At 39.8% G+C, this 12,699-nt stretch overlaps 1 protein-coding gene across 1 annotated transcript; it reads right to left on the bottom strand.

Moving 5' to 3' along the window:
- Positions 1-1,230: 1,230 nt before the first annotated feature.
- Positions 1,231-1,623, bottom strand: LOC138432460 (large ribosomal subunit protein eL21-like). Its single transcript, XM_069573769.1, has one exon. The coding sequence runs from the start codon at positions 1,621-1,623 to the stop codon at positions 1,231-1,233; it is 393 nt and encodes a 130-aa protein (XP_069429870.1).
- Between the last annotated feature and the right edge of the window lie 11,076 nt (positions 1,624-12,699).

Here is a 12,699-nt window from a genome sequence, read left to right as displayed (position 1 = left end):
GTATTTTGCATCTAAATGCCTTTTGACAGGAAAGGCCAGTGACATTTGACCACACTTGTCAAAATTCCTTAATGTGTGAGAACCAGAGATACTTGAGCTTGAGACCTCTGTTTCCCAGTATGAAATTAACTATTTTTGGACACATCTTAAAAATATAGAACTTGTGAAATATTAGAGGGGGAAGGGATCTTGTGAGAGTGACAAGTGCGTTGGGATAGCTGGGGGTGTTTGGTGAAAGCGAAATGATACCCATGGGGATAAAGCAAATTAATACCAAGGGCTGTTTAGAAACTTAGGTCTCACAAGGAAGAGACTCAGCATCCACCATGTAGCTCCCACTCCTAAGACTATACGTATAGTTGTTGCTCCATGGATACAAGTGTCAGTGTCTTGAGTGGATTATGGTGCTTAAGAGCATGGGTTCTCATGCTGGATTGCCTGGTTAAAACACCATTAAACCATAATCGAAAAAAATAGGAAAAGTTCTTATATGTATACTGTGTACAGTTATATACATATAACTGAGTCACTTTGCTATACAGAAGACATGAACACATTGAAAATCAACTATACTTAAGCAAAGTTTTTAAAAATTTAAAAATTCAGCAAACAAAAATAAAACATTATTTCATCACTTACTATGTATGTGGGATTTCTGATCTGATAAATGGGAATAATAGCTGTATCTGCCCCAAAAGCTTTTTTACAAAGACTGAGTTAATAAATATAAAACCCTTGGAATAGTTTCTGACAGTAAGTCCTAAATATTGACTGTTATCATTCATTCATTCATTTATTAAGCATTAAAAGAACATTTTCATATGTCCTAGGCACTGTAGTAGGTCCTGAATACTCAGTTGTGGACAAGACTTCCTGCTATTCTCAAAGAGCCAATGACCTAATAGTGTGGATTCTCTGATGTCACCGAAGCTTATGTAAAGGCGAGCTTTCGGTATTGGATGGGAGCCTCATCTCTTCATAGCAGGTATCACTTGCTATGAAGATAAAAAAAGAAAAAAAAAGAAAAAGAAAAAAGAAAAAAAAACTACTGTAAAGAAGAGAGTAACATTGGCAAACATGTTTTGGTAATGAATTGTTTTTCCTGTGAGTCCAATAAGACAGTTAAAATTGAAGTCTTTTGAGAAAATCACCTGAAAACTCTGTGCACATACTGACTTAATAAAGCTCCTATTTTTTTTTTAACAGTCCAGGTCTTTATTTTTACACCCATCAGGCCATGAATTCATAGGGGATGGGCTCCAACAGTTCGGATTCCTTTCCATTGGTCCTCACAAAATGTGCTTCTCTGGATGGAGCAGGCTGGCGCTTCAGCTGAACCCAAGTCCCTTTCTCTTTGGCTTCCTTCTTTTTCTGATCATTTTCCTTCACACGTTTCAGGAAGCTATCTTGGCTCTTAGAGTGCTTAATATGCTCGATACACACATTAATTCTCTTGGCAAGAATCTTGCCCTTAACTTGTTTGTTTACAATGATGCCAACAGCATGCTGGGTAACATTGTAGGCTCTCCCAGTTTTGCCATGGTAACATTTATGGGGCATTCCTTTTTGAACAGTACCCATTCCCTTGATTTCTACAATATCATCCTTCCTGTAGATTCTCATGTATGTGGCCAAAGGAACAACTCCATGTTTTGCCTGTCTATGTTCGATACAGGATACAGGATGCTTGGGGCTGGTGCACGGGGATGATCCAGAGAGATGATATGGGGTGGGATGTGGGAGAGGGGTTCATGATTGGGAACTCATGTGCACCTGTGGTGAATTCATGTCAATGTATGGCAAAATCAATACAGTATTGTAAAGTAAAATAAAGTAAAAATAAAAATTAAAAAAAAATAAAGCTCCTATTTTGGGGGACATGACCTATTTCAAAAAAGTGAAAAAGTTGGCTTGAAACTCAACATTCAGAAAACTGAGATCATGGCATCTGGTCCCATCACTTCATGTCAAATAGGTGGAGAAACAATGGAAATAGTGGGAGACTTTATTGAAGATGGTGACTGCAGCCATGAAATTAAAAGACACTTGCTCCTTGGAAGAAAAGGCATGTCAAACCTAGAGAGCATATTAAAAAAACAGAAACATTACTTTGGTGACAAAGGTCCATCTAGTCAAAGCTATAGTTTTTCCAGTAGTCATGTATGGATATGAGAGCTGGACTATAAAGAAAGCTGAGCACTGAAGGACTGATGCTTTTGAACTGTGGTAGAGCAGACTCTAGAGAGTCCCTTGAACTGCAAGGAGATCAAACCAGTCAATCCTAAAGGAAATCAGTCCTGAATATTCATTGGAAGGATTGTTGCTAAAGCTGAAACTCCGATACTTTGGCCACCTGATGGGAAGAACTGACTCCTTGGAAAAGACCCTGATACTGGGAAAGATAGAGGATGGAAGGAGAAGGGGATGACAGAGGATGAGATGGTTGGATGGCATCACCGACTCAATGGACATGAGTTTGAGCAAGTTCTGGGAGTTGGTGATGGACAGGGAAGCCTGGCGTGCTACAGGCCATGGGGTCACAAAGAGTCGGACATGACTGAGTGACTGAACTGAACTGACCTATCTCACATTGGAAATGTGAAGGATAATGACTGCATAGTGTTTTGTGTGCGTTTTTTAAGATATGGTGAAGGTGAAGTCGCTCAGTTGTGTCCGACTCTTTGCGACCCCGTGGACTGTAACCTACTAGGCTTCTCTGTCCATGGGATTCTCCAGGCAAGAATACTGGAGTGGATTGCCATTTCCTTCTCCAGGGGATCTTCCCGACCCAGGGATCGAACCTGGGTCTCCCGCATTGGAGGCAGACGCTTTATTTAACCTCTGAGCCACCAGGGAAGCCCTTTTAAAGATATATCCTTTCTTTAATACAAAACTGAAATGCTCTGAGTTCAAGTTTGTTTTATTAAGTCAGAAAAGAGGTGGAGCAGGGGAAGAGATTATTGAGACCTTAGAGACTGAGGTCCTGTTGCTTCCTACAGCGGACACTGTGCTACTTACCCCAGCATCCTGCTTGATCCAAGCAGGTCACGTGACTCCAGGCAGGCCAATCAGGGCTAAGGGTATCCAGTTGCGGCAATTGGTTGTATTATCAGGAAAGCCTTGGGACTGTAGAGCTAATGTATGGATCCTAGTAACACACTTTGGGTCCTGAATTAAGCCACACTTGAAACCTCAGTACTGTTCCATTATGTGAGTCAATATATCCCTTCTCTGTAAGACTATTAAACTTGGGTTTGATGTTTTTGTAAGCAACTTTGGCAGAATCCCTGAACTTAATAACTTTAAACAAATGCTTTAAAAGTAAACATGTAGTGGCCTGAATGCAGAAACCCGTCCATTTGTAAACAGTTAGTCTTATTTGCATACAGCTAGATGGACTCTACCCTGTGCTGTGCTAAGTCTCTTCAGTCGTGTCTGACTCTTTGCAATGCTATGGACTGTAGCCCACTAGGCTTCTCTGCCCATGGAATTCTCCAGGCAGAAATATTAGAGTGGGCTGCCATTTCCTCCTTCAGGGGATCTTCCCGATCCAGGGATCAATCTCACTTCTCCTATGTCTCCTGCATTGGCAGGCAGGTTCTTTATCACTAGCACCATTTGGGAAGCCCCTATCTGGAGAGTAATTTGAAATATCAGCTTCGACTTGAGATAAGGAGAATAAGGAAAACTGTTTCTGTTTTCAGACCTATGGCACCATAAATTGAGAAGTGCTAAAGGTACAGCAAGAAATTAAACTTGAAAATATACAGTGTGGCATTATAAGACATTATTTCATGGAAGCAGCTTGCTGTGGCTATTTTGGACTGGCATACTGCACTCTGGAAACAGACCAACTGGATGGGAATTCTGTTTGGCCACTTATTAGTTGTGAGAACTTGGACAGATTATTTCATTTTTCTGTGCCTTAGTTTCCTCATTTATAAAAAGGGATAATAATAGCACCTACTTATAGGAGTTTTTACAAACCACATTTGCAAGATATATAGTAAGAGTGAAGTGAAGTCGCTCAGTCCTGTCCGACTCTTTGCGACCCTGCGGACTGTAGCCCTCCAGGCTCTTCTGTCCATGGGATTCTCCAGGCAAGAATACTGGAGTGGGTTGCCATTTCCTTCTCCAAGGGATCTTCCCAACCCAGGGATCGAACCCAGGTCTCCTGCATTGCAGGCAGACGCTTTATCCTCTGAGCCACCAGGGAAGCCCCAAGGTATATAATAGATGCCATATAATTTTTTAAATTACACGTATATAAACTAGACCTATAGATGACATATCTTCTCCTCAGCTGGATATTATTTGGCCTGAAATAGAACATGAAGCAGTGAGCCCATAGTTCTATGCAATGCTGACTCTTTCTTCAGACCACATGGGTTGCTGAGACCACTGAAATTTGAGCTCCTATGATGAACCACGATGGATTCAAGAGCCCATTCAGTTCACACCACTACATTTCTGGAATCTTAGGTCCACCTTTTGCAAGGTCTACTTGCTTGTTCATGGCTGAGACATGATGAGAAACTAAAACTCAACTGAGACCAGTGGTCATTTTCACCTGGGCCAATCTTGGTGACCTGACTTGGCTCAGAAGTAATAGTGCCAATGCTCAAAGAAGGTTTGATAAGAATATTTTAATAAGTACTAAATATTGTTTGGCTTAATGGACCATGGAATAAGTAGATGTTTTCATTGGCATATGCATGTCTTCCACATGTTTTGAGACATTTAATTCATTCCAAGATCCCTGAACCCATTTAACATATATAGTTAGGTTCACTTATCTTTAACTTTACCTGTGTTATTTTGCCTTGTGGATATTAAATCCCATTTTGTTTTAGCCATTGAAAGGGAAAAAACCACACAAACACACACAAAAAACTTTGGTGATCTGGAAAAGTAGCCTGAAACTATTTTCAATAGTGTTTCATTACTATGTTATAGGCAAGCCAAACAAGATTTAACAGGTACAGTAGCATAAAAAAGTATCTAATAAGATCAACTTCTTTTTGGGCAGCACACTGATTTGAACGCTTTTTAATAAAATGCACAGGAATAAGCAAATGTGTTTGTAATTCGATTTTGGCATTAGACTTATACAATACATACTTGTATTTAAAAGAGTTATCACTTTATAAACTGAAAAACTTTCAAGTAAAATGGAAAGAAATAATTTTTTGTTAACAAATGATTTCAAATGGTGAGTCAATTATTCTGTCAGCCAAACTGACTAGTTTTAGTGTTACTGGTTACATAGGTTGACTTTCTCTGTCTTCATTTTGCCCTCCTCCTATTTAGGGAAGTTGGAAAGCTAAAAATGTGGCATTACCTTGACTCTTTTGCAGCTAGGGTCCTGAACACTGAATAGATTCAGTTATTTGATGAACTTTCATGAGACATGAAAAGCAGAAGGACAGGGCATGTCATCTCTCAGCAGAATGTGGACAGAGATGGACAATTAAGTTTTAATAGAAATAAATTTGGAGAAGGCAATGGCAAACCACTCCAGTACTCTTGCCTGGAAAATCCCATGGATGGAGGAGCCTGGTAGGCTGTGGTCCATGGGGTCACTAAGAGTCAGACACGACTGAGCGACTTCACTTTCTTTTTTCACTTTCATGCACTGGAGAAGGCAATGGCAACCCACTCCAGCGCTCTTGTCTGGAGAATCCCAGGGATGGCAGAGCTTGGTGGGCTGCCATCTATGGGTTTGCACGGAGTTGGACACGACTGAAGCAACTTAGCAGCAGCAGAACAAAATTTTAGCAGTTGCTGGATTCCACGTCTCAGTCTGGTTACTGGATTTGTGGATGGAAGTGGCTTTAAAATTAGCAGCAGAGGTGATGGGTGTAGCAACTCCTGACTTTGCATCACATTTACAATGATGGGAACTTGGACTCAACCTCCTCCAACTTTAAACTGTGTGTGTGTGTGTGTGTGTGTGTGTGTGTGTGTGTGTTTAAAGCATTTAACCTTCTGTATTACCTACAGTAATTTCTGTCTTCTGTATTTAATCTTGGTTTTTACTGTCATGGCCTGGGTTCAGTCCCTGTTTGGGGAACTGAGATTTCACAAGCTGGGCAACATGGCTTAAAACAAAACTGTTTCTGTTCAAGCAATATTATACATGTTATGTATAGTATAAGGGTCTCTCAATAGTATAACTCTTTCTTTTTCTTTCCTGACCTCTGTGCTATTGCTATATTTTACTTTCAAATGTATTGTAAACTCCATACTACATTGCTGATATTTTTGCTTAGTCAATTATCTTTTAAAGAGACAATAATAAAGTATACCTCATATATTTACCCATGTGGTTACCACTTCTGAACTTTCATTCCTTGGTATAGAATCATATTTCCACAATTCCATCTGGTATCATTTTCCTTCTGCCTAAAGGACTTTCTTTAATATTTCTTGTAATAATGGTTTGCTGATGAAATATCGGCAGTTTTCATATGTGTGAAAAAAATCTTTATCTTGCCTCTGCTGCTTTTTTTTTCTTAAAGTGGCTGAGTTTTGTCAGTTCCTCAGATATGAGTAGTTTGTTGGATTAAAACAATTAGTCTGACAAAAGATATATAATATAAAATTTATAATTTTAACCATTTTAAGTGTACAATTCAGCTACTTCAAGTCACATTGTTGTAACATTACTACCACTATTTCTAGAACTTTTTCATCATCCCTGACAGAAACTCTGTGTCCATTAAGCAATAATTCCCCACTCTACCCTCCTTCTCCACTCTGCTGGTAAACTCTATTCTACTCTCTGTCTCTATGAATTTTAGCCCAGATATTTCACATATGTGGAGTTGTATAATATTTGTCCGTTTGTGTCTGGCTGATTCTATACCACATAATGTCTTTGAAGTTCATCCGTGATATAGGATGTGTCAAAACTTTACTATAAAGAGGAAGGTGAGTGTATGAGTTAGTGTCTTCTTCTGTTCAGGATGTTATAACTGACTACCATAAACTTGGTGGCTTACAGACAACAGAAATTTATTTCCCACAGTTCTTAGGCTGGAAGTCTAATATCAAGTTGCTGGTCAATCTGGTGTCTGGTGAGAAGGGCGCACTTCTTGGTTCATAGACAGGTGTGTCCTCAACATGGCAGAAAGTACAAGGGTGCTCTCTGAGCTTCTTTTATAAAGGTCATTAATTCCATTCATGGGGATTCTATACTCGTGACCTGATAATCTCTCAAAGACCTCACCTCCCAATATCATCACATTGAGAATTAGGTTTCCATATATGAATTTTGGGGAGACACAAACAGATAACAACAACAACAACAACAACAACAACAACAACAAACAGGTAACAGTCCATATAGTCAAAGCTATGGTTTTTCCAGTAGTCATGTATGGATATGAGAGCTGGACTATAAAGAAAGCTGAGCACTGAAGGACTGATGCTTTTGAACTGTGGTAGAGCAGACTCTAGAGAGTCCCTTGAACTGCAAGGAGATCAAACCAGTCAATCCTAAAGGAAATCAGTCCTGAATATTCATTGCAAGGATTGTTGCTAAAGCTGAAACTCCAATACTTTGGCCACCTAATGGGAAGAATTGACTCCTTGGAAAAGACCCTGATACTGGGAAAGATAGAGGATGGGAGGAGAAGGGGATGACAGAGGATGAGATGGTTGGATGGCATCACTGACTCAATGGACATGAGTTTGAGCAAGTTCTGGGAGTTGGTGATGGACAGGGAAGCCTGGTGTGCTACAGGCCATGGGGTCACAAAGAGTCGGACATGACTGAGTGACTGAACTGAACTGACCTATCTCACATTGGAAATGTGAAGGATAATGACTGCATAGTGTTTTGTGTGTGTTTTTTAAGATATGGTGAAGGTGAAGTCGCTCAGTTGTGTCCGACTCTTTGCGACCCCGTGGACTGTAACCTACTAGGCTTCTCTGTCCATGGGATTCTCCAGGCAAGAATACTGGAGTGGATTGCCATTTCCTTCTCCAGGGGATCTTCCCGACTCAGGGATCGAACCTGGTTCTCCTGCATTGGAGGCAGACGCTTTATTTAACCTCTGAGCCACCAGGGAAGACCTTTTTAAGATATATCCTTTCTTTAATACAAAACTGAAATGCTCTGAGTTCAAGTTTGTTTTATTAAGTCAGAAAACAGGTGGAGCAGGGGAAGTGATTATTGAGACCTTAGAGACTGAGGTCCTGTTGCTTCCTACAGCGGACACTGTGCTACTTACCCCAGCATCCTGCTTGATCCAAGCAGGTCACGTGACTCCAGGCAGGCCAATCAGGGCTAAGGGTATCCAGTTGTGGCAATTGGTTGCATTATCAGGAAAGCCTTGGGACTGTAGAGCTAATGTATGGATCCTAGTAACACACTCTGGGTCCTGAATTAAGCCACACTTGAAACCTCAGTACTGTTCCATTAAGTGAGTCAATATATTCCTTCTCTGTAAGACTATTAAACTTGGGTTTGATGTTTTTGTAAGCAACTTTGGCAGAATCCCTGAACTTAATAACTTTAAACAAATGCTTTAAAAGTAAACATGTAATGGCCTGAATGCAGAAACCTGTCCATTTGTAAACAGTCTTATTTGCATACAGCTAGATGGACTCTACCCTGTGCTGTGCTAAGTCTCTTCAGTCGTGTCTGACTCTTTACAGTCTATGGACTGTAGCCCACTAGGCTTCTCTGCCCATGGAATTCTCTAGACAGGAATATTAGAGTGGGTTGCCATTTCCTCCTGCAGGGAATCTTCCCAATCCAGGGATCAATCCCACTTCTCCTATGTCTCCTGCATTGGCAGGTGGGTTCTTTATCACTAGCACCACTTGGGAAGCCCCTATCCGGAGAGTAATTTGAAATATCAGCTTTGACTTGAGATAAGGAGAATAAGGAAAACTGTTTCTGTTTTCAGATCTATGGCACCAGAAATTTGAGAAGTGCTAAAGGTACAGCAAGAAATTAAATTTGAAAATATACAATGTGGCATTATAAGACATCATGGAAGCAGCTTGCTGTGGCTATTTTGGACTGGCATACTGCACTCTGGAAACAGACCAACTGGGTGGGAATTCTGTTTGGCCACTTATTAGTTGTGAGAACTTGGACAGATTATTTCATTTTTCTGTGCCTTAGTTTCCTCATTTATAAAAAGGGATAATAATAGCACCTACTTATAGGAGTTTTTACAAACCACATTTGCAAGATATATAATAAGAGTGAAGTGAAGTGAAGTCGCTCAGTCCTGTCCGACTCTTTGCGACCCTGCGGACTGTAGCCCTCCAGGCTCTTCTGTCCATGGGATTCTCCAGGCAAGAATACTGGAGTGGGTTGCCATTTCCTTCTCCAAGGGATCTTCCCAACCCAGGTATCTTCTCCCCAGCTGGATATTATTTGGCCTGAAATAGAACATGAAGCAGTGAGCCCATAGTTCTATGCAATGCTGACTCTTTCTTCAGACCACATGGGTTGCTGAGACCACTGAAATTTGAGCTCCTATGATGAACCACGATGGATTCAAGAGCCCATTCAGTTCACACCACTACATTTCTGGAATCTTAGGTCCACCTTTTGCAAGGTCTACTTGCTTGTTCATGGCTGAGACATGATGAGAAACTAAAACTCAACTGAGACCAGTGGTCATTTTCACCTGGGCCAATCTTGGTGACCTGACTTGGCTCAGAAGTAATAGTGCCAATGCTCAAAGAAGGTTTGATAAGAATATTTTAATAAGTACTAAATATTGTTTGGCTTAATGGACCATGGAATAAGTAGATGTTTTCATTGGCATATGCATGTCTTCCACATGTTTTGAGACATTTAATTCATTCCAAGATCCCTGAACCCATTTAACATATATAGTTAGGTTCACTTATCTTTAACTTTACCTGTGTTATTTTGCCTTGTGGATATTAAATCCCATTTTGTTTTAGCCATTGAAAGGGAAAAAACCACACAAACACACACAAAAAACTTTGGTGATCTGGAAAAGTAGCCTGAAACTATTTTCAATAGTGTTTCATTACTATGTTATAGGCAAGCCAAACAAGATTTAACAGGTACAGTAGCATAAAAAAGTATCTAATAAGATCAACTTCTTTTTGGGCAGCACACTGATTTGAACGCTTTTTAATAAAATGCACAGGAATAAGCAAATGTGTTTGTAATTCGATTTTGGCATTAGACTTATACAATACATACTTGTATTTAAAAGAGTTATCACTTTATAAACTGAAAAACTTTCAAGTAAAATGGAAAGAAATAATTTTTTGTTAACAAATGATTTCAAATGGTGAGTCAATTATTCTGTCAGCCAAACTGACTAGTTTTAGCTTTACTGGTTACATAGGTTGACTTTCTCTGTCTTCATTTTGCCCTCCTCCTATTTAGGGAAGTTGGAAAGCTAAAAATGTGGCATTACCTTGACTCTTTTGCAGCTAGGGTCCTGAACACTGAATAGATTCAGTTATTTGATGAACTTTCATGAGACATGAAAAGCAGAAGGACAGGGCATGTCATCTCTCAGCAGAATGTGGACAGAGATGGACAATTAAGTTTTAATAGAAATAAATTTGGAGAAGGCAATGGCAAACCACTCCAGTACTCTTGCCTGGAAAATCCCATGGATGGAGGAGCCTGGTAGGCTGTGGTCCATGGGGTCACTAAGAGTCGGACACGACTGAGCGACTTCACTTTCTTTTTTCACTTTCATGCACTGGAGAAGGCAATGGCAACCCACTCCAGCGCTCTTGTCTGGAGAATCCAGGGATGGCAGAGCTTGGTGGGCTGCCATCTATGGGTTTGCACGGAGTTGGACACGACTGAAGCAACTTAGCAGCAGCAGAACAAAATTTTAGCAGTTGCTGGATTCCACGTCTCAGTCTGGTTACTGGATTTGTGGATGGAAGTGGCTTTAAAATTAGCAGCAGAGGTGATGGGTGTAGCAACTCCTGACTTTGCATCACATTTACAATGATGGGAACTTGGACTCAACCTCCTCCAGCTTTAAACTGTGTGTGTGTGTGTGTGTGTGTGTGTGTTTAAAGCATTTAACCTTCTGTATTACCTACAGTAATTTCTGTCTTCTGTATTTAATCTTGGTTTTTACTGTCATGGCCTGGGTTCAGTCCCTGTTTGGGGAACTGAGATTTCACAAGCTGGGCAACATGGCTTAAAACAAAACTGTTTCTGTTCAAGCAATATTATACATGTTATGTATAGTATAAGGGTCTCTCAATAGTATAACTCTTTCTTTTTCTTTCCTGACCTCTGTGCTATTGCTATATTTTACTTTCACATGTATTGTAAACTCCATACTACATTGCTGATATTTTTGCTTAGTCAATTATCTTTTAAAGAGACAATAATAAAATATACCTCATATATTTACCCATGTGGTTACCACTTCTGAACTTTCATTCCTTGGTATAGAATCATATTTCCACAATTCCATCTGGTATCATTTTCCTTCTGCCTAAAGGACTTTCTTTAATATTTCTTGTAATAATGGTTTGCTGATGAAATATCGGCAGTTTTCATATGTGTGAAAAAAATCTTTATCTTGCCTCTGCTGCTTTTTTTTTTTCTTAAAGTGGCTGAGTTTTGTCAGTTCCTCAGATATGAGTAGTTTGTTGGATTAAAACAATTAGTCTGACAAAAGATATATAATATAAAATTTATAATTTTAACCATTTTAAGTGTACAATTCAGCTACTTCAAGTCACATTGTTGTAAAATTACTACCACTATTTCTAGAACTTTTTCATCATCCCTGACAGAAACTCTGTGTCCATTAAGCAATAATTCCCCACTCTACCCTCCTTCTCCACTCTGCTGGTAAACTCTATTCTACTCTCTGTCTCTATGAATTTTAGCCCAGATATTTCATACATGTGGACTTGTATAATATTTGTCCATTTGTGTCTGGCTGATTCTATACCACATAACGTCTTTGAAGTTCATCCATGATATAGGATGTGTCAAAACTTTACTATAAAGAGGAAGGTGAGTGTATGAGTTAGTGTCTTCTTCTGTTCAGGATGTTATAACTGACTACCATAAACTTGGTGGCTCACAGACAACAGAAATTTATTTCCCACAGTTCTTAGGCTGGAAGTCTAATATCAAGTTGCTGGTCAATCTGGTATCTGGTGGTAAGGGTGCACTTCTTGGTTCATAGACAGGTGTGTCCTCAACATGGCAGAAAGTACAAGGGTGCTCTCTGAGCTTCTTTTATAAAGGTCATTAATTCCATTCATGGGGATTCTATACTCGTGACCTGATAATCTCTCAAAGACCTCACCTCCCAATATCATCACACTGAGAATTAGGTTTCCATATATGAATTTTGGGGAGACACAAACAGATAATAACAACAACAACAACAACAACAACAACAAAACAGGTAACAGTCCATATAGTCAAAGCTATGGTTTTTCCAGTAGTCATGTATGGATGTGAGAGCTGGACTACAAAGAAAGCCAAGTGCTGAAAAATTGATGCTTTTGAATTGTGCTGTTGGAGAAGACTCTTGAGAGTCCCTTGGACTGCAGGGAAATCAAACCAGTCAATCCTAAAGGAAATCAGTCCTGAATATTCACTGGAAGGACTGATGCTAAAGCTGACTTTGGTCACCTGATGAGAAGAGCTGACTCATTGGATAAGACCCTGATTCTGTGAAAGATTGAGGGCAGGAG

This window comes from Ovis canadensis, chromosome 2, assembly GCF_042477335.2.
Source record: "Ovis canadensis isolate MfBH-ARS-UI-01 breed Bighorn chromosome 2, ARS-UI_OviCan_v2, whole genome shotgun sequence".
NCBI lineage: Eukaryota > Metazoa > Chordata > Mammalia > Artiodactyla > Bovidae > Ovis > Ovis canadensis.
This window is presented reverse-complemented; position numbering and strand designations above follow the sequence as displayed.

Coding starts and splice junctions, on each gene's coding strand:
- LOC138432460 (XM_069573769.1), bottom strand. CDS start 1,623: ATGAGAATCTACAGGAAGGATGATATTGTAGAAATCAAGGGAATGGGT.